We start from the raw sequence: 25,605 nt of genomic DNA, 5'->3' as shown, positions 1-25,605 counted from the left end.
CTTCCCGTCCACCTTTTTCTCTATTCACTTTAAAAGCTCCCTTTCCACCAGGCTCAGTGGCTCATGCCTGTAATACCAGTGCTTTGGGAGGCTGAGGCAGGCGGATCACCTGAGGTCAGGATTTCGAGACCAGCCTGGCTAACACAGTGAAGCCCTACTAAAAATATAAAAATTAGCCAGGTATGGTGGCGTCTGTAGTTCCAGCTACTCAGGAGGCTGAGGTAGGAGAATCACTTGAACCCAGGAAGTGGAGGCTGCAGTGAGCCAAGATCATGCCACTGCATTCCAGCCTGGGCAACAGAGTGAGACTCCATCTCAAAAAAAAAAGTTCTATTTCCTTGAATAAAATTTTCCAAAGTTGGCCGGGCGCGGTGGCTCACGCCTGTAATCCCAGCACTTTGGGAGGCCGAGGCGGGCGGATCACAAGGTCAGGAGATCGAGACCACGGTGAAACCTCGTCTCTACTAAAAATACAAAAAAATTAGCCGGGCGCGGTTGTGGGCGCCTGTAGTCCCAGCTACTCGGGAGGCTGAGGCAGGAGAATGGCGGGAACCCGGGAGGCGGAGCTTGCAGTGAGCTGAGATCCGGCCACTGCACTCCAGCCTGGGCGACAGAGCGAGACTCCGTCTCACAAAAAAAAAAAAAAAAAAATTTTCCAAAGTTGAAACTTTGGTACTAAAACTATTAAACACGTATTTACTCATCCAGATACCCACCCCCCTTGTTGAGATTCTCTCCCAATTATCAAAATGTGTAATATTTAACTACAAAGAGCTATAAACATCACTAAGACTGAAATGTAATAAAAAGGATTTATAGGCCAGGTGCGGTGGCTTACGCCTGTAATCCCAACACTTTGGGAGGCTGAGTCGGGCAGATCACGAGGTCAGACGATCTAGACCATCCTGGTCAACATGGTGAAACCGTCTCTACTAAAAATACAAAAATTAGCCAGACGTGGTGGCAGGAACCTGTAATCCCAGCTACTCAGGAGGCTGAGGCAGGACAATCACTTGAACACGGGAGGCGGAGATTGCAGTGAGCTAAGATTGCACCAATTGCACTCCAGCCTAGGCAACAAGAGCAAAACTCCGTCTCAAAAAAATAAAAGATGTATAATTTGGAACTGTTAGGAGGCATTTTAATGAATGGTTATTTTGTCTCTTAAGATTCTTCCACCGAGTTTAGCCAGACATGGTGGCTCACACCTGTAATCCCAGCATCTTGGAACACTGAGATGGGAATTTCACTGAAGGTCAAGAGTTCCAGACCAGCTGGGTAACAAAGAGACCCCCACCACAAAAACAAAGTAGTCAGGTGTGGTGACAGGGACCACTAGTCCCAGCTACTCAGGAGGCTGAGGCAGGAGGACCACTTGAGCCTGCAAGCTCAAAGCCGTAGCAAGCTATGATCCATACCATTGGCATTCCAGTCCACATGAGAGGGAGACCTTGTCTCAAAAAAAAAAAAAAAAAAATTCCACTAGAGAGTTTCATACGCCAGAAAACCTGTTCTTTGTAGTTATTTTGGCATAAATATGTCTACTTTAAAATGTGAGGGGGAATGTCAAAATGTTTAAGAGTGTAAGACCAAGTCCATAGACAATATTATATATGTTACAGCGTAACTGTGTCTGGAGAACAATGCCAAAATTCTTTATTAAATTAACTGTTATACCAAAGATCTGAGACTTAACTCTTAGTAAAAACATCTGATATTCACTATGTGTTACTGACTTCTCCCTATTAACCTGAAATGTGTCTACTTACATAACCAATAACCACTGCATAATGGCAAACTGCATCTCATAAGGCCCCTAGTGACTGAAGTGCCAAATTAGAAAATTGCAACATACGATGTGAACTCAACCAGTCAGCTTCAATCCAAAACAAGTAGTACCAGGAAGAGGCATAAATTTCCCCACGGGCGGAATTGTGTTGATGGCTCTAGCTTATTCCCTCCCAAAAGATGAACGGCAAACAAATGAACTGAACATAAACTCAAGATTTTATTGTCTTCATAATAAAAGATGACACTTAGAACTGGATCACTTGGCCCTGTAACAGAACAGAAAAAAGTTGAGTTTTGTATTTTCCCATGAACTACTGCCCCATCAAGAACATTATCTGTTCCTAAAATGTTCACCATGCTGTTAAGCTTCCTCATTCTTCCTTTCCTCCTTGTAGCAGAAAATCTCACATACCTTTAGCTATAGATCTAGTATTTTTAGAGGATTACCCCTGAGCTCTACGCCACAATGAATGTTCACCTTTTCAAATAATAAAGCTATGAAAAATATTGCACCTTCCACCCGCAATTATATACCTTTCTCTTCTTATCTCCTCCCAGTTCAAAATGCTTGCATCTTTTAATAGCCAGCATTCTCTTAGATCTGCAGTTGGGCTCAACGCACTCAAGCCTTAGCACAATCTTCTTTGTAGTTTTAGCCTGGAAAAAAATTAAAGCCTTAATAAATAACTACAGAAGATCAGTTTCTTCAAAAATGACTGCTTTAAATAGTACTCAGTGTACTCTTAAGCCATAGGGAGAAAATAATCTAAAAATCAGTGAATTTAAGAGAAAATGTGTAGAACTTGAGGACTAAAAAAAATAAAGGCTGGGCACAGTGGCTCATGCCTGTAATCCCAGCACTTTGGGAGGCCGAGGCAGGCAGATCACAAGGTCAGGAGTTCGAGACCAGCCTGACCAACATGGTGAAACCCTGTCTCTACTAAAAATACGAAAAGTCAGCCGAGCGTGGTGGCTTGCGTCTATAATCCCAGCTACTCGGGAGGCTGAGGTAGGAGACTCACTTGAACCCGGGAGGCAGCGGAGGTTGCAGTGAGCAGAGATCGAGCCACTGCACTCCTGCCTGAGACAGAGCGAGACTCCATCTCAAAAAAAAAAAATCTGGCCGGGCGCGGTGGCTCAAGCCTGTAATCCAGCACTTTGGGAGGCCGAGACGGGCGGATCACGAGGTCAGGAGATCGAGACCATCCTGGCTAACACGGTGAAACCCCATCTCTACTAAAAATACAAAAAACTAGCCGGGCGTGGTGGCGGGCACCTGTAGTCCCAGCTACTCGGAGGCTGAGGCGGGAGAATGGTGTGAACCCGGGAGGTGGAGCTTGCAGTGAGCTGAGATCCGGCCACTGCACTCCAGCCTGGGCGACAGAGCAAGACTCCGTCTCAAAAAAAAAAAAAAAAAAAAAAATCTATATATATATAAAAAGAGAAAACGTGGTAATAGCAAAGATGGCATGTCATCCAGTTTAAATCCAAACCCCACTCAGATCAAACATCCTAAAGATTCCTATCAAATGGGCCACCCTGAACTTGTGGCCATTCAGCAGCTCTACATAGTTCTTTAATCCCAACAGTTTGTGAGGCTGAGGCAGGAGGATTACTTGAGCCCAGAGTTTGAGACCAGCCTGGGCAACACAGTGAGAACCTCGTCTCTATAAAGATCAATAAATTCTAAGACTACCTAGAATTTATGTGCATTCAACTGAATTACATTGTAACTCAAACTACACTCCCCACTAATACTCAACTTTTTTAATTGTTCCTTTTTTTTTTTTTTGAGACGGAGTTTCGCTCTTGTTGCCCAGGCTGGAGTGCAATGGCGTGATCTCAGCTCCTTCTCCTGGGTTCAAGCAATTCTCCTGTTTCAGCCTCCTGAGTAGCTGGGATAACAGGTGCCCACCACCACGCCCAGCTAATTTTTTTGTTATTTTTACTAGAGACGGGGGTTTCATCACATTGGCCAGGCTGGTCTCAATCTCCTGACCTCAGGTCATCCACCCGCCTCGGCCTCCCAAAGTGCTGGGATTACAGGCGCTTAGTAAGCCACCACGCATGGCCTTGATTGCTCTTTTTACCTAAACAGAATATTGTTTACAAGTTTCATATTTACCAAAAAATTGCAAACATGCTACAGAGTTCTCATAAACCTTACAACCAGTTTCTCATCTTACATTAGTATGACTTATTAACAAACCAACACTGATGCCTTATTAACTCAAGTCCATACTTTTTAAAATTTCCTTGTATTTTCCTAATGTTCTTTTTCTGTTCTAGGACCCCATCCAGGACACAACCTAACATTTAGTCATCATGTCTCTAGACTCCTTTGGCTGTGGCAATTTCTCAGACCGTTTTGATGATCTTGACAATTTCAGCACTACTGGTCAGGTATTTTGTAAAATGCCCCTCTTGGGATTTGTTTTTCTCATGATTAGATAGAGTTATGGGTTTTTTAGTGTCATTTTCATCACACCTTATCAAGGGTGTATATCAACATGACTCATGGCTGTTGATGTTAACCTTGATTACCTGGCTGAGGTAGTGCTTGTTAGGTTTCTCCACTGTAAAGTTTTATTGCATTTTTTCTTTGAGGTACAAACAATCCAATTACACTCTAAGTTATTTTAAAATATGCAACTAAGTTATTGACTTTAGTCACCCTGTCGTGCTATCAAATAGTTGGTCTAATTCAAATTTTTTGTACCCACTAACCATCCCCACCTCCCCCCACTACCCTTCCCAGCTTCTGGTAACCATCCTTCTACTCTCTATATTCGAGTCCACTGGTTTTGATTTTTAGATCCCACAAATGAGAACATGTGATGTTTGTCTTTGTGTGCCTATTTCACTTAACATAATGATCTCCAGTTCCACCCATGTTGTTGTAAATGACTGGATATCATTCTTTTTTTTTTTTTTTTTGAGACGGAGTCTTGCTCTGTTGCCCAGGCTGGAGTGCAGTGGCTGGATCTCAGCTCACTGCAAGCTCTGACTCCCGGGTTTATGCCATTCTCCTGCCTCAGCCTCCCGAGTAGCTGGGACTACAGGCGCCTGCCACCTCGCCCGGCTATTTTTTTGTATTTTTTAGTAGAGACGGGGTTTCACCGTATTAGCCAGGATGGTCTCGATCTCCTGACCTCATGATCCGCCCGTCTCGGCCTCCCAAAGTGCTGGGATTACAGGCTTGAGCCACCGCGCCCGGCCGATATCATTCTTTTTATGGTTGAATAGTACTCCATTGCATATAGGTCCATTTTCTTTTTTCCTTGTTTTTTTTCTTTTTTGAGATGGAGGCTTGCTCTGTCGCCCAGGCTGGAGTGCAGCGGTGTGATCTCCGCTCACTGCAGCCTCTGCCTCCCAGGTTCCAGCGATTCTCCTGCCTCAGCCTCCCGGGTAGCTGAGATTACAGGCCCACACCACACGCCCAGCTAATTTTTGTATTTTTACTAGAGACGGGGTTTCACTATCTTGGCCAGGTTGGTCTCGAACTCCTGACCTCAGGTGATCCACCCACTTCGACCTCCCAAAGTGCTAGGCACGAGCCACTGCGCCCGGCTGCATATAGGTACATTTTCTTTATCCATTCATCCCCTGATGGACACTAAGGTTGCTTCTAAATCTTAGCTATTATAAACAGTGCTGCAACAAACATAGAAGTGCAGATATCTCTTTGGTATGCTGATTTTCTTCTGGGTATATACTCAGCAGTGGGATTCTTGGATCATATGGTAGCTCAATTTTTAAATACTCAAATTTCTTAATAAGCTTGCCCCTTTAGCAGCAAGAGTTCTGATACTACTGCTAGCTTGCAGTTCTTAACAGGCCAAAACCTAGTTAGAACCTGTCTTCTAAACAAGTTATCCAAATGTGAAAAGGTATAAAAAAGCATTCTTTCTGCCACCCTGAGACCAAACTACTTACTGCATCCAAATGAGCACTAAAGTCATTCCTTAATACTTTCTGGAGCTAAACTGCACCAGAGGCAAAGTGCCAAAAGAAATGCTGTGTTGGAGAGAATGCTCCATTCCAATCATCGTGCTAATTACTTTAATGGTTAGCCAAATCACCTAAGGTTTGAGAATAAACAGAAACTCGCTCAGCCTGAGAATACAGAATTCAGGAGGCTAGCAGACAGGCCTAAATGGCTATTCTATAAGAGTTTTAAGACTTCACGAGAACAGGTAGCTGACTGCAGGTTTCTGTGATGAGAAACAACAGAACTTAGTGCAACCAACAGTCGAGGATTCAGACATGACGATAGATAAGGAGCAAGGCCAATGAAAGGATTTACAAGTGTACTCACACCTCAGTTCTTAGGAAAGCAGGGCACATTCCTCGATTTTTTGCCTCTTCAGAAGGGAAAGGATAAAAAATCGTAAACACTGAAATAGTGCAGTATTGTGGACTAATCAGACCTGAGTTGCATTCCCAGCTCCATCACCTACTAGATATATCACTGCAGTCAACTGTGAAAACTTCGCTAAACTAACGCTATACCTATATCATGAAGTGTGTGGACTAGAGACAAGTATACATCCTTACTGCAATTAAGTGGGAAACGTCAAATAGTAATTACCACTCACCTTTTTCCGGAAAATCGGCTTAGTTTGCCCACCATAGCCACTCTGCTTCCTGTCATAACGCCGCTTTCCTGGGAAAACGAATTGGTATTTGTTATAATACCAGCAAGTAATTCTTACAGGTTTTATCTTAATTTTGCAGCAGAAATATTAACGCTCAAGTCGGGCGTGGGGGGGAAGAGACCTGGACCCGTATGTTACTCTACAACACAAATGTCACATTAACACCAAATTATGCAGAATCCATCTTACCCTGGGCATACAGAGAATCCTTGCCCTTCTTGTACTGTGTCACTTTGTGGGGTTGGTGCTTGCCACACTTCTTACAGAAAGTCCGGCGGGTTTTAGGGACGTTAACCTAGTAAAGAAACCGTTCAGAACGTGCAGTGTTATTTGACGACAATGGCACAACGCCCTACCTCACCCAGCTAAAGCTAAGGCACTCCACGAGTACTCCTCACTACATGCTAACTCTGACTACAGGGTGGGTCAGCCCCATGTGCTTCAAGCAGAGCTTCCTCCCTCCGTCGAGCCCCAAAGAGGGAAAAGATCTTATTAACTCCACCCCCGGCTAACTCTACCTCTTTGAACCCATCACTTCAATTCCTGGCCCCGTAGCCCGGTCCCTTTAGGGTTGATCCCGGCAAAATTGGGTTGCTCCGGTATATCGAGTCCACACAGGAGCCTGGACCCATCCCGGCACAGCACCGGCGACGAAGGGGGGATAGATTACGCTGGATGTTACTCGGCCCCACCAGCAAGTCCTACCATGATTGCGAGAGCGATACCGGCACGGGAAGAAAGAAAGAAGCCGCGCCGCAAACGGAAGTATATAGGAGGTTCCCGATCGCACTTCCTCATGGGAGTCGGTAAGAGCAATCATAGAGTGTAAGGCTCGGCGCAGCGCCCTCCGGCTGCTGAGAGGACTCAGTTCCGAGCCGCGGGCGGGAGCTTAAGGAAGGACTCCGCCTAAAGGGTGGTCCACTCACCCCAACTTCCGCCCCGCAGCTTTGCAGCGTTTCGTCACTTTATCTCTTTTGGTGGACGCTGCTACATAGTGGCGTTCAGTGAAGGGAGCAGTGTTTTTCCCAGATCCTCTGGCCTCCCCGTCCCCGAGGGAAGCCAGGACTAGGGTCGAAAAGAGGGGTCCTCCACCTCCACGTTCCATTCCTGTTCCACCTCAAGGTCACTGGGAACACCTTTCGCAGCAAACTGCTGATTCAATGAAGGCCTGGAGGGAGCCAATTGCTCCAGTTCATCAATCACATGGCCAGTTGGTCCATTCAACAAATGGTCATTAGATGCCCATTATGTGTCAGGCACTGTTCAGGGGGAGGGATACGGTAATCTAATAGGCTTATAAATGTACAATTATGAACTAAGTACTTTGAAGAAAAGGAACAATGATTGGCGTTAAAGCAGCACCCTTCTGTTGAGGGAGTAAGTCAGCTGCTCTAGGTTCTGAAAAGTGACAATGAAATTGTTCGGCTCCTGTAATAGCAATCATCAAGCCTAGAAGTAGAAAGTATCCAGTGGCTCTTCCCTTCCTTGCAGACCTGGCAGAAGGCATATACTAGGTTTCAAGAGAGTCCAGCATAGAAAGACTGCAGGGTACTAAACATTTTAAATAGATTGTGTCATACACTTCTCACAGTAATTCTAGGAGACAGGTGGTACTATTATTCCCATTTTACAGGTTAAGAAATTGAGGTCGTAGGATGTTAAACGATTTTACCAATGTCAACAGTATTTAGTGAATCTAGGATACAAACCTGGGTAGACTGACTCTAGAACCTGTGTTCCTTTAACATTATAAAATACTGCTGTTGTGGCCTGGTGATTATAATAGCTAATATATATGTGTATGTATATATATATATATATATAGGGCACTTACTATATGCCAGGCATTCTCCTAACCACCTTACACACTACCCCTTTTAATCCTGACAGCAACCCCAGGAGGTATGTACCAGTATTAGTATTTAACAGGTGAGGACACTAAGGCACAAGAGATGTTAAGTTTACTTACCTGAAGTCACACAGGTTGTTATTTTTTTGTGGAACTGGAATTTGATCCTAGGTAGTCTAACACTACAGCCTTGCACTTAACCACTACATCATACCAAGGAAGCAGGGGCATCTGCAGTGTAGAGGATGGTGAGGAGACAGAATTGGGCTGAGACACAGGAGGAGGTGGCAGTGGAGTAGGGACTGACGAACCATGACAGTCTGGGGTATCTTGCTTGCACAACCCTCCAGGAACACGCGTGGGACCTGAGCTGACACTCTGATCACCCCCTTTTTTGTTGGGTGGTCTCTGGGAATGAGATAATAAAAATATTACCACTACCTGCTACATTTCCTGAAAGTTTCTTTGCCAAACTTCCAGCATTTTCTTTTTCTTTCCAGATTCTTAAGCAATCTCACTGGCCTTTAGGGGTTTATGTTAGTAACATAGAAATATGAAGACCATGAACATGGCCCCTCTTCATTTAATCAACCTTAGTTCTTTCTATCATACCTGTATTACATGGCTTTGTGGGGTTTTTGCTTGTTTTTGCTTACTTAAAAAAATTTAATTGACAAAAATTGTTTATATTCAAGGTGTACAACATGATGATTTGATATGTGTATACACTGTGTAATGATTACCACAGTCAAATTGATTAACATATTTATCATCCATCACCATCCATAGTTACCATAGAGGAGGTGAGGACACTTAAAATCTGCTCTCTTATCAAATTTCAATAATACAATGTTATTAACTATGGTCACTATATTGTACATTAGATCCCCAGAGCTTATACATCCTATAAGTGAAAGTTTGTACACCAATGCTGACACTGAGGTGGGAGGATCACTTGAGCTGTTCTCTGTTTTGGACATGTTCCTGCTCATTAATTTCCCCTAAGATGAGGCACTCAGAACTGGATGCAGGACTCTAGGTGTGGTCTGGCTTTGCAGAGTAGGTGGCATGTTACCTTCCTCTGTCTAGATATTTTACTTCTGTAAGGAAGCCTCAATGTCACGTTGGCTTTTCTGGAAGCCATGTTAACTGACATGACATGCCTTTTGATTACTATCAGCAAAAACCCCTGAACCATTTTCACAAATGCTACTGCTACTCCACTTTCTCCTGGAGTCATTTGAAGTTCAAATTTGGGGCCCAGTTGTGAGACATCACCTTTAGCCCCGGTAAAATATACTTTGTGGAATTTGGCTTCTCACACCAGGTGATCAAGATCTTTTTGGAAACTAATTGCCCTCTTCCATCATCCAGTCTAGCACACAGAGCCTTGCACCATTCATAAACTAACTGGGCTACTTTTTATATTTTCCTCAAAGATCATCAACAAAAATGTTGAACAGGATAGCACCAAGAATAGAACCTTATATTGCATTGGGAATCTGTTCAGGTGACACTCAGCTGTTCATTTGTGCTATCTGAGTACAGTCCTCCTGTCAGTATGGATGAGTGTGCTAGGGGAGTGGTCGTGGGCAGAGGGTGAAGAAGAGCCTACGTCTACTTGCTCTTTTCCCTTGTGCTCCTCTCTCTCTCTTGTTTAGCTCTCCCACTGGATGCCTGTCACCTCCCAGTCCCCACCCCAAGATGGACCTTGAGAAGGGACAGGGCATGTGACAACAAGTGACATAAGATGAAGAAAAGAGGAGGGAAGGTGAATGCCTGTGACCAATCCTCAGGCAGGTGAGTGGAGCAGCTATTGGGGGTGACTAGCAAAAGGATAGAAGTTGTCAATAAAGTAAGGCAATCGTACAACACATGCTGTCCATCTATCTTGTGCAAATGTGAGGATCAACCACTATATCATCAGTCTACAAATACTTTAAATGTTTTTATTTAAAGTCCTGTTGGTGACCGGAAGAGGTGGCTCACCCCTGTAATCCCTGTATTTTGGGAGGCCGAAGCAGGAGGATCGCTTGAGTCCACGAGTTTGAGACCAGCCTGGGCAACATAGTGAAACCCCACCTCTACAAAAAATACAAAAATTAGCCCAGCACAGTGATCTGTGCCTCTAGTCCCAGGTACTAGGGAGGCTGAGGTGAGAGGATCGCTTGAGCCCAGGAGACAGAGGCTGCAGTGAGCCATGATCATGCTGCTGCACTCTAGCCTGGGCTTCAGAACAAGACCCTGTCTCAAAAAAAAAAAAAAAAAAAGGTCCCAAGGCCTGTTGGGGGTTGGGGGTGAGGGGAGGGATCTTAGAGGATGGGTCAATAGGTGCAGCAAATCACCACAGCACACGTATACCTATGTAACAAACCTGCACCTTCTGCACATATATCCCATTTTTTTGTTTGCTTGTTTGTTTGTTTTTTAGACGAAATAAAGAAAAAAAAATAAGGTCCTGTTGACTTAAAAGCTCGGATGAACTTGTAGTGGGACCTGTGATCTGTTTCTACACTAGGATACAGTGCCTTGGGGCAAGGAAATATGGTAGTGCCCAAGATGTCAAAGTGGGCAGGCAGATCAGTCAGCAGGGGCTCCAATGTCATGGTCTGCATTCAATACTGGCTGCATTTCCTAGAAGAATCCCTGGGGGAAACATTGCAGTTGGAGCATAAAGTAGGGGGCCCCTGAGAAAACCTCCAGGCTTCAAGTGACACTAGTCTGCTTTACGGGTTTACACGACTCAAGAGAAAGGTGTACATTGAGAGATAATCCCTGAGGCTGAATCTTAAAAGAAGAAAATCAACATCCACAGAAAATGGGGAAGGGCACAAGTATTTCTGTGGGCTTATATTCCGACATTTTTATCTGTAGGGAAAAAAATGCTTTCTTAGAAAATGACTCAGCAGGGGGAAGTCTTGTCTCTACCTCTGTCTGGCTCTGTCCTTTGGGGTCCCTTCACTATCAAGTTCAACTGTGTGTCCCTGAGACTCCTCTGCCCCGGAGGACAGGAGACTTGAAAACACTCTTCCTGGCCAATCTCTTTGCTCTGTGTCTGCCAGCCCCCAGCATCTCTCCTCTTTTCTGTAAGCCCCTCTCCCTGTGCTGACTGTCTTCATAGTACTTCAGGTATGTTGTCCCTTTACCTCTAGGAGGATAGCTTGATGACCTGTCTGCTCAGGCCAGCCCCATCTAGAGTCTCAGTGGCCCCAGTCATGTTGAGAAAGGTTCTTTCAGAGACAGACTCAAGATAGTAGTGTCAGAGGTCCCAAGCAAATGAAGGGCGGGGACAGTTGAGGGGGTGGAATAGGGACGGCAGCAGGGAACCAGATAGCATGCTGCTGAGAAGAAAAAAAGACATTGGTTTAGGTCAGGAAACAAAAAAAGGGAACTGAGTGGCTGTGAAAGGGTGGGGTTTGCTCAGACTGTCCTTCCTCTCTGGACTGTAAGAATATGTCTCCAGGGCCAGTGTCTGCTGCGATCGAGTCCCACCTTCCAAGTCCTGGCATCTCAATGCATCTGGGAAGCTACCTGCATTAAGTTAGGACTGAGGTGGGTCTGGGGTATGGCAGGGGCTGGGCAGCAGCAGCAATGTACCTTTCTTGGGACCCCTAAAAAACAGAGAGACAGCATGGCTGGTGCCATTTATCAGCTAGCAGAGGAGGCTGACGGAGGGTGGGAGTGTCATCAGCACAAGGCCCTGGCAGTCCCGTCTGGTGATTAGAGAGGCTGAAAAGGTCCTTTCCGACAAGAGCTGTGGGTGGGGTGAACAGGAAGAGAAAAATGTGACATGAGGTGACCATCCGAACAGGTAGCAAATGTTAGAAAGGGGTACCTCTGGCAAACTTAGTGGAAAAGTAATATTGCAGGGAGCAGTCAGATAAAAACAAGCCCTTCTGTCAAATAGTGCTTGAAGACTCAATAGGGATACATGGGTCAATGAAGCCCTTAGAAAAAGAAATACTAAGAGGCAGATTCTCTGAGAACATGGTAAAAGCTCACGCTCCACATTATGCAGTTGACTTTTGTGAGCTAGGGAAAGGCCCGGCTAGGCCAGGGTGTAGGCTACCTGCCTCGAGCTGTACCAGGCCAAATGTTGCCAGGATCAGAGCCAGCTTTGTTGAAAGGACTGTGTGAAAGCTGTGCCAACCTCGTGGTAACAATGGGTAAAAGACTGGGCCAGGAGAAAGCAGCCTCTGCCTCAGCCCGGACAGTGTGGCCAACCCCTCAGGTTCTGGCAAAGGTTTCTCCTCTTATCATTGCCCTCCATGTGCATGGCTTGCTTGTCTCTTGTCTTCATTATTTCTCCTTTCTTTTTCTCCTCTCCAACCTCCTCCTCTTCCCACTCGTCCTCCTTTCTCTACCTGTATCCCTTCTTCACTATACCCTCCTCTGTTCTGTTGATTACCATAGACTCTGACATACAGTTAGCACTTAATAAATAATTGCCGAATTACATTGACTTTTTCTTGCTCCTTTCTTCCCCTGCTCTTTTCCCTTTTCCTTTCCCTTTCCCTTTCCTCCTCCCTGCCTGCCTAGTACCTTCCCCATAAGGTGGTTGTGAGCAGTAAATGTGCAAATACATGTAAAGCATTTAGAACAGAGCCTGGCAATGGCAAGTGCTGGATCTCAGTATTTGCTATAATTTTTACTCTGCCTCAGACCTGCCAATGTCCCCCAGAGGGCCTACCTAGAGCAAATTATAGGACATTTAGAATAAAAGTGATTGGTGACCCCAATCAAGACATCCTTGGATAAGTTGCCCAGACTCCAAATGAACCAATTTCTTGGCCATCTAGCTCTCAAAGCTGAAAGTCTCTGTCTCATGCCATGCATGTCTAGAGGCAGGGCAGCAGCAAAGCCCAGCGGCTATGAGGGGTCTACACAGCTCAGTGGCTGTCATCTTTGCTCATGGCAACCTAAAGCATTATACCCAAACAGTGTCCCTTAGGGCTTGCCCTATCTATTCTGATTCCTTTTATACTCAAACTATTTAAACTGCTTGCTTGTGTTGAAGTCCAAATTTCCATTGCATATGGCTGTTGATGTTTTTGTTTGGAATTCTTTTTTTTTTTTTTTTTTTTTGACACGAAGTTTTGCTCGTGTTGCCCAGGCTGGAGTGCAATGGCACGATATTGGCTCACCACAACCTCCACCTCCCGGGTTCAAGCGATTCTCCTGCCTCAGCCTCCCAAGTAGCTGGGATTACAGGCATGCGCCACCACGCTAATTTTGTATTTTTAGTAGAGACAGGGTTTCTCCATGTTGGTCAGGCTGGTCTTGAAATCCCAACCTCAGGTGATCTTCTCGCCTGGGCCTCCCAAAGTGCTAGGATTACAGGCCCGAGCCACCACAACCAACCTGGAATTCTTTGTAAACTCCTATGGTGTGAACTAATGTAACTTTCCATCCACTTATGGGGGATTGGTGCAATTTTAAATTATCACTATGATTTGCTATTTCCATTCGAGCAAATTTCCTATAGAGTTTCCTTTCAGTGGACTAGACCTATATCAGGAAGTGACTTAGGTATAAAGGGAAGATATAGCTTTCAAAAACCAAAGTTTGGGTGTTCTCCAAAGAGTTATCAGATACCCCCTTCTACTCCCGCAGTGATCTGATTGCTGAGATCTGATTGTAACTACTGAAAATAAGGAAGAACTAGAATTTTCAGTGACACAGTGCTCAACAAGAAGCTAGAAAAGAGGCCTTGACATATTTGACTCCAAAGCTACTTGGTTATGCATGAAGCCATCTGGGGAGGGGAAGGAGGAGGGAGAACTCCTCTGAGGACCCTGAAACAATTGGGCCACGTGTGACTTTCAGTTTCTATGGAGATTCATGTGCAGTGGCTGAGGGTGATCTGAGAGCACTGGAAACCCAGAAGCTTTAATCCCAGGCTCTTCTATCTGCTCTTAGAAAGTTCTCACAAGATATCTTTAGGATTATATTGGTTATTTGAATCTCAAGGAGAAGCTGATCTCACTGCCCTACCTCCCTGAACTGAAAACAAACTGTAGTCTGTTAGCTCACCCTAGAAGAAAGAAATTCTAGAGTCAAGAGAAGTTAAGTTTTAGACAAGTTGGAGGTTGGAATATACTGTAGTTTAAGATCTTTGACTCAATGAAAAAAACAAAACAAAACAAAACAGACTTGTCTGCAGTAAAACCAGAGTTTTAAAAATGATTAGAAATGGACCAGAAAAGAGATAAGGATAATGAGAAAGGGGGTTCTCTAAAACTATTTGGAGCTGAAATTGGGACAGTGTTTCTGGAAACTATTTTGGCAGTATGCATCAAAATGCAAAATGCACATACTTTTTTGACTCGGGAAATGATGCTTGTATAGAGATCCTAATAACATGGGAAAATAATTAGGAATAATGTTAAATAAGAATCTTAGACCTTTTTTTGGAAAAAGGTACCTTGAATGGATGGATAGATAGATAAATAGATACATACATACATACATAGACGTTACGAAAAATAGGTAAATTAACTGATTGTGCAATATGATCTCAAATATTATAAGAAACATGCACAGAAAAAAATGGAAGGAAATATGCCAAAATATTAATGCCTCCAGATGAGTTTATAATTGATTTTTTTCTTTTTTATTTCCCTGTACTTGACATATTTTCTACAATATGCATGTTTTATTTTACTATATTTTGTTTTGTTTCGAGATGGGGTCTCCCTATGTTTCTCAGGCTGGCCTTGAACTCTTGGGCTCAAGCGATCCTCCCATATCAGTCTCCTAAGTAGCTGGGACTACAGGTGCACACCACTGCACCCAGCTGCGTGTGTTATTTTGATATCGATGGAAAAAATAAATAAAATGTTTAAGCCAAGGAAAACAAAAACTAGGTTGAAAAAGAAGGCCAAAGGGGCACACAAGTCCAGAGTGAAAGACAGACACCCCAGCAGTCACCTTCAGAGCAGAGGGAAAATATTGAAAGTATTACCACCGATCTGATCTGGCACTGACTATAAACTTGCAGATTGGCTCTCTGGCTCTCCTTCCATCATCAATTGGCCAGAATATATTGTTGCTAGTGCAAGACAAAAAGAGATGATGAATCACAGAGACCTAGAAGTTTCCAAAACCACAGAAGAAAAATGTAAAATGCTAAAAACATAAGGCCAGGCGCGGTGGCTCAAGACTGTAATCCCAGCATTTTGGGAGGCCGCAGCAGGCGTCATGGTGTGTGGCTGTAATCCTAGCTACTCAGGAGGTTGAAGCACGAGAATTGCTTGAAACTGGGAGGTAGAGATTGCAGTGAACCAAGATTGCACTACTGTACCGAAGCCTGGATGACAGAGTGAGACTCTGTCTCGAAAATAAATAAATAAATAAATAAATAAATAAATAAATAAATAAAACTAAATAAATAAATAAAACATGAACTGCTATGGAAGAACCAGAGAGCCCTACGGCCTCCTGTAAATGACTACAGCAGGAGAGTTTCCCTGGTCAGCATGCAGCCAGAAAATTGAGTTTGGCTTGATGCCTTCATCACAAATTTGGTCCCCTGTAGCCCTGACTATGAAGCTTATCATAAAATAATTAGGTTTCACTGGGGCCCGAACAAAAGCATCTTGGGAATTTAACAAGATTGATTAGGTTGCTTTGTTGCTGTGGTTATGATTTTTTTCTTTTTTTTTTTTTTTTTTTTTTTGAGATGGAGTCTCACTCTGTCACCCAGGCTGGAGTGCAGTGTCACAATTTCGGCTCACTGCAACCTCCACCTCCTGGGTTCAAGCGATTCTCCTGCCTGAGCCTCCTGAGAAGCTGGAATTACAGGCACGCACCACCACGCCTGGCTAATTTTTGTATTTTTAGCAGAGACGGAGTTTCACCATGTTGGTCAGGCTGGCCTCGAACTCCTGACCTCATGGATCCACCTGCTTTGGCCTCCCAAAGTGCTGGGATTACAGGTGTGACCCACCGCGACTGGCCAGTTATGATATTTAAAGAAGACTTCTCTTCTGGTCCCAAGGCCAAGGAATTCTCAATTGAAATCTCAGTTAGAACCTGAAGGATGCTTCTTGGGACTGGGAATAGATTTTCTGTAGGCCAAATTTAGGCTCCCACTAGAGATAGTTGATAATTCTACCACATTTCATAGTGAAGCATCGGGAAGACAGGACTGAAAAGGCAAGAAGGAATGATGCAAAGTGCATAGTCCAACAGATAAGCTGGACCTGGGTTTGCCACTTTGTCTAAGTAACTGAGAATTCATTCTGAGATTTAAAAATCACAATAATGTTCACAGCAGCATGGTTTATCATTGAAAACAAACAACCTAAAGTCCATCAACAGGAGAATGAATAAATTGGAAGGTATTAATCATATAGAATATTTTATGCATATAAAAATGAATTAAAACATATGAAGTAGAACTACCAAGATAAATAAATAAAACCTAACATATTATATTGAGGGGAAAAAAGCAAGTTGCTGAAGAATGTGTACCATATATATATATATAAGTTTTTTTTTTTTTTTTTTTTTTTTTTTGCGACGGAGTTTCACTCTTGTTGCCCAGGCTGGAGTGCAATGGCGTGATCTGGACTCACTGCAACCTCCACCTGCTGGGTTCAAGCGATTCTCCCGCCTCAGCCTCCTGAGTAGCTGGGAGAGTAGCGTTGGCCCAGCTAGTTTTTGTATTTTTAGTAGAGACAGGATTTCACCATGTTGGTCAGGCTGGCTGCTCTCGAACTCCTGACCTTGCCGTCCACCCACCTCAGCCTCCCAAAGTGTTGGGATTACAGGCGTGAGCTACCGCACCTGGCCATATGTAAATTTTATTTTATTTTATTTTATTTTATTTTTTTTTGAGACAGAGTCTCGCTCTGTTGCCCAGGCTGGAGTGCAGTGGCGCGATCTCAGCTCACTGCAAGCTCGGCCTCCCGGGTTTACGCCATTCTCCTGCCTCAGCCTCCCAAGTAGCTGGGACTACAGGCGCCCGCCACCTCGCCCGGCTAGTTTTTTGTATTTTTTTTAGTAGAAACGGGGTTTCACCGTGTTAGCCAGGATGGTCTCGATCTCCTGACCTCGTGATTCGCCCGTCTCGGCCTCCCAAAGTGCTGGGATTACAGGCTTGAGCCACCGCGCCCGGCCTGTAAATTTTAAACATGTAAACCAATACTATATATCTTTTACAGATACTTACATCTGTAATAATAATATGAAAACATACTTAGGAATGATAAACACCAAATTCAAGATACTGGTAATCTCTGAGGAGGGAGAAGACTAAGATTTTGGAGTACATAAAGGGGTCTTGATTATATAGATAGTATTTCAGTTCTTAACACCTCAGGCAGTATGGCACAATGTTAGGATTTTGTAGAGCTAAGCGGTGAGTTCATGATTGTAATGTTATAGACTCTGTACTTTCTATTTTAAATATTTCATAATATAAAACAAAGTATATTTGAGGCCACGTGCGGCAGCTCACACCTATAATCCCCGCACTTTGGAAGGCTGAGGCAAGAAGATCACTTGCATCCAGGAGTTTGGGACTAGCCTAGGCAACAAAGTGAGACCCGTGTCTCTAAAAAAAATTTAAACATTAGCTGGGTGTGGTAGTGCACACCTGTAGTCCTAGCTACTTGAGAGGCTGAGGTAGGACAATCGCTTGAGCCTGGGAGGTGGAGGCTGCAGTGAGTGGTGATCCTGCCACTGCACTCCATCCTGGGTGATAGAGTGAGACCCTGTCTCAAAAAAATAGAAGGTATATTTGATCAAAGTTTTATATTCACAGTAAGCAATAAGAACCCTAGGGACAGAGAAGGGTGGATGTTCCACCTAAACACTGTGCTTTCATTCCATCAACAATGAAACATCCAGGAAAGGAAACAAGCGACTCTAGAAATTCACTAGTTAGACAGAATCTCCTTGGGCATGATTTAAAGAGAGAAAATGTAAGAAAACCTGGAAAGACTAAGAAGAGTTCTCATGTGGAAAAGAATATAATTGGCCGGGCGCGGTGGCTCAAGCCTGTAATCCCAGCACTTTGGGAGGCCGAGACGGGTGGATCACGAGGTCAGGAGATCAAGACTATCCTGGCTAACACGGTGAAACCCCGTCTCTACTAAAAAATACAAAAAACTAGCCGGGCGATGTGGCGGACGCCTGTAGTCCCAGCTACTCGGGAGGCTGAGGCAGGAGAATGGCGTGAATCCGGGAGGTGGAGCTTGCAGTGAGCTGAGATCCCGCCACTGCACTCCAGCCTGGGCGACAGAGCGAGACTCCGTCTCAAAAAAAAAAAAAAAAAAAATATATATATATATATATATATAATTGACAGTTAACAGGGACAGATCATCCTTACCAGCCTGGAGGAATACTGCAGAGGAAAGAGCTTAGGATCTTAAATACTCTCTTATCTCCTGTATTTACCACCATTTCCTCTCTTGCTGAACATTCCTAGAAAATGGAGAGGAGTTTGTCCCAACTGCTCTTTGATGATAGCCCCAAGGCAGATAGCAGCAACCTCATCAAAGACCAAAAAACAAATAAACAAACAAAAATCCCTCAAGTAGGCAATGAAACACCACAAAAAGAGCAAGGGCTATAGATGATATACCAAGAGCTATAGATGGATGAGGTTGGACAAGTCACATAACCTCTGTGAGTGTCAGTTTCCTCATCTGTTTGTTGTGAGGAATAAATGAAATAATACCTGTCCGGGCGCGGTGGCTCAAGCCTGTAATCCCAGCACTTTGGGAGGCCGAGACGGGCGGATCACGAGGTCAGGAGATCGAGACCATCCTGGCTAACACGGTGAAACCCCGTCTCTACTAAAAATACAAAAAACTAGCCGGGCGAGGTGACGGGCGCCTGTAGTCCCAGCTACTCGGGAGGCTGAGGCAGGAGAATGGCGGGAACCCGGGAGGCGGAGCTTGCAGTGAGCGGAGATCCGGCCACTGCACTCCAGCCTGGGTGACAGAGCCAGACTCTGTCTCAAAAAAATAAAAAATAAAAAATAATACCTGTAAAATACCTGACAGGTAGAAGTCACCGAAAGGAACAGAAGTTCCATTCCATCCCCCTAAGGAAAGACAGGGAATGGCCAGAATCTTCCTAACCAAATGAGTAGTAGTTTCAAGGAGAGATCAAGAGAAAACACTACTTCTTGGATATTTTGGCTAAGTAGTTATTTGAAGTACAGTTGACTGGTTATTTTAAGTCATATCTCATAGACTCTTCCCAATCATAGGCTGGCTGTGTAGTTTTCTGAATTTTGCTCTGGTATTCTTCTTCTTCTTCTTCTTCTTTTTTGAGACTCCAGGCTGGAGTGCAGTGTCACGATCTTGGCTCACTGCAACCTCCGCCTCCTGGGTTCAAGCGATTTTCCTGCCTCAGCCTCCCAAGTTGCTGGGATTACAGGTGCCTGTCACCATGCCCAGCTAATTTTTTGTATTTTTAGTAGAGACGGGATTTCACAATGTTGGCCAGGCTGGTCTCTAACTCCTGACCTCAAGTGATCCGCCAGCCTTGGCCTCCCAAAGTGCTGGGATTACAGGCGTGAGCCACCACACCTGGCCTTATTATTCTTAATAGTATTTTATCTTACGAGCAAAGATAAGAGCCCAAGATGGCTTAGTTTACTGATTCTGCAAGTGCTATTTCTATTAATTCTTTGGCACAGTGCAGTTTGTATGATGGCTGAACTCTTGTTAATAAGCTTCGTCTTTCTGAATTCTGCTGCTCCATAGGAAGCTAGGAGGCTGCAAAAGGTGGCCATGTAAAAATCCTTGCATTTATAGTTTAATAAAGAGAACATTATAACACTGGAACTTTATATTTTAAATGAAGAGCTGTGTGTCTATTATTTCTCCTCCCCCATTTCTTTCTTTCTATGAACAACAGTGGTGTGTGTGTGTGTGTGTGTGTGTGTGTGTGTGTGTGTGTGTTTGGGACACTCATGTCACTTCCATTTCCACCCTTCACCCCGAGTGGATCTCAGGGTCGGCCATCATTGTGCATATTTTGTGGTCAAACTGACTCTGTAGGCTATTGAAATTGTTTTTTTAAAAAAATGGGGCCTTTACTGGCCGGGCACGGTGGCTCATACCTGTAATTCCAGCACTTTGGGAGGCCAAGGTGGGCAGGTCACCTGAGGTCAGGAGTTCAAGACCAGCCTGGCCAACATGGGGAAACCCTACCTCTACTAAAAATACAAAAATTAGTCAGGCATGGTGGCACTTGGGAGGCTGAGGCAGGAGAATTGCTTGAACCCAGGAGGTGGAGGTTGCAGTGAGCCAAGATTGCGCCACTGTGCTCCAGACTGGGCAACAAAGCAATACTCCATCTCCAAAAAAAAAAAAAAAAAAAAAAATGAGGCCTTTAACAATAAGTACCCACAGAAACTTTACCCTCTAACTACTTTTTAACTCATAGCTGTGTGTTACACATCAACCTTCTGGAGGACTCAAAGATGGATCCATTTCCTTTCACATAGCTGAGTGATGGATCAAGTGGTGCCTAAGGAAGAGCTACCACATTTTCAGGCTGTGTGAGTCTGGACTGGATCACAAAAAATAGGAGAAAAGCAGTCAAAGAACGTGATACCAAATCATGGCAATTCTGGTAGACCTCTAGCTCAATGATCTAGAGGTGGAGGCCATTTCACCTTTTGCTCAGAGGGGCGATGGCTAGTGAGAGACTTGCTTACTTCCTCATAGTCAGACCAGCACCAAACCCTGCCCCAATACAGATACTTGAGAGAGAGGAAGACTTCCTCTTGTACAAACTGGATTTATTCTAAAACAGAAAAAGAGTAGAGGCAGCTTCCAGAAGGACCTGTCTTATAGGAAGTAAGAGCAGGGGCCAAGAATGAAACAGATGGTGGATCTAAGCAGGGAATGTATCCACTAAGAGCCTGCAACAAAACTAAAGGTAAAATGCTGCCTGCGATCTATTCAACTAAGAGAAGTACACCAGACGTGGTTTGTTGGGATGCTTCTGACCCCCATTTACTGGTCATGGTACTCAATTTGTTTAGGGTTTTATTTTTTATCCTGTAATTTGAGTCTTTGATTGTGAAGAGGTACTTAATTATAATTTGCCACAAGAACGATTGTGGTATGATTACAGGGATCTCAATGAGTTGGTAGTTCCAGAGAATAGAGTAGTATTATTTGGCTACCACTACTCCTGAGTAAATGCATAATTGTAATGTTAAAATGAACCTCTTTGAGGTTACAGCTAAAACTGAGTGTTGGAAAGGGCTGATTGTAAACTCATCAATTTGTCACTCCAGTGAGAGACCATTTAAACCAGGGAGTCAGGGTGTGTGGCAGAGTGGAGGGAAAGGTTTGCACTCTTGCCCAATTTTTCTCAAAATCTAATTTACAAAATATTGAATCAATCCACCTCCAGAAGATGGTGGCATACACATGGTAGATAAGTGGCAAAGCGATCGTCCAGAACACCCCTGGTGTTCCTTTGACATATTTTCGTCTCCCCAGCATGAGAATAGAGCCTCCTACACCACAGGAAAGAGCAGAATAACAGTGTGGATAGCCCCCAGGCTTTCATAAAATTCACTCCCTTGCTTTCCTAGTGTGAGCAATAATCTGCTTAAAAAGTAGAGAAAAAAAAAAAAAAACAACTGCTGACTTTATTCATTCTTCTTGCACGGTGCCACCAAAAGCATAAGGAGTTACTGAAAAAAAAAAAAAAAATTCCCATCCCCCACCCCGCCACAGGAAAAATCCCTACCTCTAATAAAACTTGAGTGGAGGGCTGGTGGTTTTTTCATTACTTACTTAGTGTTTTTTTGTTGTTGTTTTTGGTTTTGTTTTTTGAGACGGAGTTATGCTCTTGTTGCCCAGACTGGAGCATAATGGCACAATCTCGGCTCACTGCAACCTCCGCCTCCCGGGTTCAAGCGATTCTCCTGCCTCAGCCTCCCAAGTAGCTGGGATTACAGGCACCCGCCACTACGCCTGGCTAATTTTTGTATTTTTAGTAGAGATGGGGTTTTGCCACATTGGCCAGACTGGTCTGGAACTGCTGACCTCACAGGTGATCCGCCAGCTTCGGCCTCCCAAAGTGCTGGGATTACAGATGTGAGCCACCAAGCCCGGCCTAGTGTTCTATTTTTATGACAGCATTTGTTTTCACTTTATCTTTCCAACGAAAGTTCGGAATTAGTAATAATATAACATTGTGCATAAACTGTAAGTGAATAACTGATATGAAGTGTTGCTTGGTGTGAATAAAAAAGCCAATGGTGACTTTGGGGATTTTATTTGTCTTTCTGTGTTTCAGTTACCTAAATTGAATCCTTCTGGAGTATTGTAGGTTTGGGGAGGCTAAATGAGTTGCGTTTCATAAATGAACAGAGGTGGCATTTATATCAGTAAGACAGTTAGTTGCATCAATTTTGCCTGATGCTGTCTAAAAGAACTAATTTAAGCTAAATGGGGAAAAGGTCAGAAAACAACAACTACCCCCCTCCCACACACACACACACACACCAAAAAAACACATATATATATGTTTTCAACTTTAGAACAAAGCTTCTATCCTTTGTAGCTCTGTCAGTGGGTGTGGGCAAAATCAGTTGGGCAGCAGTTAGTGTGTGTCCATAACTGCAGGTGCAGCCTCCATATCCTTATTAGTTCCCTTGGTTACAGACCCCAGTGGGACAATGTTTGAAAAATTACATTCACTGTCTAGGAAATTGGGAACTGAAAGTCCAATATTTGCCTCAGTGGAGTTCTGGCACCTGCATTATCCCTTCTGGGTATATCAAGATCAACAGCTGCACAGATACTTGCTTTTCACAGATTCTACACATATCATATAAAGGTGAATAGTGTAAAGCTATCTCTATGCCTTACTAAGCACACAGGTGTGTGCCATTTAACATCTAGAGCATTCCATTGCCTTATATAAGAACCCAGTTTATATGAGCTCACAACATCGAACCAATCTCCCTAATTCAGTGTGCATCCATTATACCTAAAACCTGACAGAGCTGGGGGCTGTGGGAGGAGGGTGGTAGGAAGAAATTATTTTGTGAGCTGTGCACATTTTTGTTCCATTTGAAACTAGGTAGCTAGGCTGAGGGGGAACCAAGAGGGATGAGGATTAATGTCCTGGGTCCTCAGGAACTTTCATTATCAACAGCACACAGGTGAGCTCCAGAAAGAAGAAGCTATGGCTGCAGTGATTCTGGAGAGCATCTTTCTGAAGCGATCCCAACAGAAAAAGAAAACATCACCTCTAAACTTCAAGAAGCGCCTGTTTCTCTTGACCGTGCACAAACTCTCCTACTATGAGTATGACTTTGAACGTGGGGTAAGTTTCTCGACTATGAAACCTGAGTTTCAAGATATCAAGGACTTGGCCTTAGATCTTTCTTGGGGAAGAGGTAAATTTTCATTGGTAGGAGGAGGGGGGTAGAATGGACCTAAGTCCCTTCAAATTCAGCAAAGTATTTCCTAGCCTGTAACTAGCTAAAGCCGGCAAGTCAAAGGTCCTAAGAAGCCAGAAGGAAAATATTACCGTGGAATCTTGGAATTGATGAGCACTCATGAAATGATTATTGAGAATGAAATCGAAGAGTTGGAAATTGCTTCCTTACTTCCTATGAGTAAGGCACATACAGTCATTCACTCTTCCATGGTATTTGCCCTCCATTTGGTAATCAAAGATTAGATTAATAGATCTGGAAGGATATTTTTTTCTTCCCCCACATGACAGGTGCTGATGTAGCCTGTGCGTGCCACCTCACTACGTTGAATGATTAGATAACAAAATCTAATCATCTGGTTGCTTAATACCTCTTAATCTTTCTCCGTTTTCTTCCTCATTCTATTTCTCAGAGAAGAGGCAGTAAGAAGGGTTCAATAGACGTTGAGAAGATCACTTGCGTTGAAACAGTGGTTCCTGAAAAAAATCCTCCTCCTGAAAGACAGATTCCGGTAAGAAGAGACCAATGTCTGAGACGGGGAACAGCAGATTTGAAGAAATTTGCAACATTTAAATTCTCTGTAAATAGACTGGTGATGCTGTGCAACGTGGAACACAGTCAAATTTCCTTTAAAAAATCTTCACTCTACCACATTGGTTATAAAGAATCTTAGCTTCTTTCTTTCGATTCAGAACATCTCACTAAACCTGGAAAATTTGTTAACACAAACTTTTAAATGATGCTATATCAAGTTTTCGAACTGATCAGAGATCATTGGTTTTATTCCCTCAGTTACCAGGATCAGATTTAGAGGCTTGAGTTAAGTCTGAATGCCAGAATCCTAGGGCTCTGAGTCACATGGTATTCTTTAATACCTACTATTCATTCTCCTCTCACTTTCCAGAGCAAGAGGCATAAAACCAACTGACTTTTGAGTTCACTTTTAAAAAATATATATCAATTTCAGTATTTTCTTTTTTTCTTTCTTTTTCTTTTTTTAGACAGAATCTCGCTCTGTTACCCAGGCTGGAGTGCATTGGTGCCATCTTGGCTCACTGCAACCTTCATCTCTTGAGTTCAAGCAATTCTCATGCCTCAGCCTCCCAAGTAGCTGGGAGTACAGGTGTGCAACACCATGCCTGGCTAACTTTTCATATTTTTTTAGTAGAGACGGGGTTTCACCATGTTGGCCAGACTGGTCTCAAACTCCTGGTTTCAAGTGATCCGCCTGCCTCAGCCTCCCAAAGTGTGGAGATTACAGGAGTGAGCCACCCACTGTATCTGACCATTTTTGGTATTTTCTTGATCGCAAGAGAATTGCATATTTATTATAGAAACTCTGGAATATATAAAAAACACAAAAAGATTAAAATGATGCATAATCCTGTTACCCAGTTAAAACAACTATTAACATATTGGTGTACCTAGACTTACTAAACCTGGAAAACAGATGTTTTTCTTCACTAAGAACACATACACATACACTTATATATGTTATACATTTAAAACATAGACTCATAGTACACATCTTGCTTTGTAACCTACTTTTTCAATGTAATGATACGTGGGAAACTGTTCCTCATGACAATAGATACTCTCTAATAACATGATTTTAATGACTGCATGGTATTCCCTATTATGGATGTATTGTAATTTGTTTAACTAATCTCCCATTATTACACATTCAGTTTGTCTACAAGTGCTTGATAGTATAAACCATGTTGAGAAGAACAATCTTGCATACATCTTTCTGTACTTTTTAAATTCTTTTCCTTATGATAATTTCCTAGAAGTAAAATTTTGTTCTTCTCTTTAAGAAAATCTGTGCACTTTGGTTATTTTTATCTTTTTATTTCATTTTCTAGAAGTGG

General features: G+C 43.5%; 2 protein-coding genes across 4 annotated transcripts in view; one reads left to right on the top strand and one right to left on the bottom strand.

Moving 5' to 3' along the window:
- Positions 1-1,984: 1,984 nt before the first annotated feature.
- Positions 1,985-7,381, bottom strand: LOC112616158 (60S ribosomal protein L36a-like). Of its 2 annotated transcripts, XM_025373148.1 has the most exons (5): positions 7,155-7,381; positions 6,639-6,744; positions 6,390-6,457; positions 2,326-2,448; positions 1,985-2,057 (listed from the first exon to the last, which is right to left on the bottom strand). In XM_025373148.1, exons 1-5 carry the CDS (start codon positions 7,245-7,247, stop codon positions 2,037-2,039), a joined length of 411 nt encoding a protein of 136 aa, XP_025228933.1. In that variant the 5' UTR covers positions 7,248-7,381; the 3' UTR covers positions 1,985-2,036. The 2 variants fall into 2 exon arrangements, with proteins under 2 accessions (XP_025228933.1, XP_025228932.1); XM_025373147.1 differs by having other exon boundaries at positions 1,995-2,448.
- A 271-nt stretch (positions 7,382-7,652) lies between these two features.
- BTK (Bruton tyrosine kinase) overlaps positions 7,653-25,605 on the top strand; it is a 41,657-nt gene continuing 23,704 nt past the window's right edge. Inside the window, exons 1-3 of one of the 2 annotated variants that reach the window (XM_025372157.1) lie at positions 7,653-7,722; positions 23,447-23,619; positions 24,147-24,245. In XM_025372157.1, coding sequence (XP_025227942.1) covers positions 7,653-7,722; positions 23,447-23,619; positions 24,147-24,245 — 342 coding nt within the window. Of the gene's footprint in view, positions 7,723-11,687; positions 11,851-23,446; positions 23,620-24,146; positions 24,246-25,605 lie in introns of those variants that run through there. The other variant, XM_025372158.1, reaches the window with a different exon arrangement.

Source organism: Theropithecus gelada, chromosome X (assembly GCF_003255815.1).
Source record: "Theropithecus gelada isolate Dixy chromosome X, Tgel_1.0, whole genome shotgun sequence".
NCBI lineage: Eukaryota > Metazoa > Chordata > Mammalia > Primates > Cercopithecidae > Theropithecus > Theropithecus gelada.
This window is presented reverse-complemented; position numbering and strand designations above follow the sequence as displayed.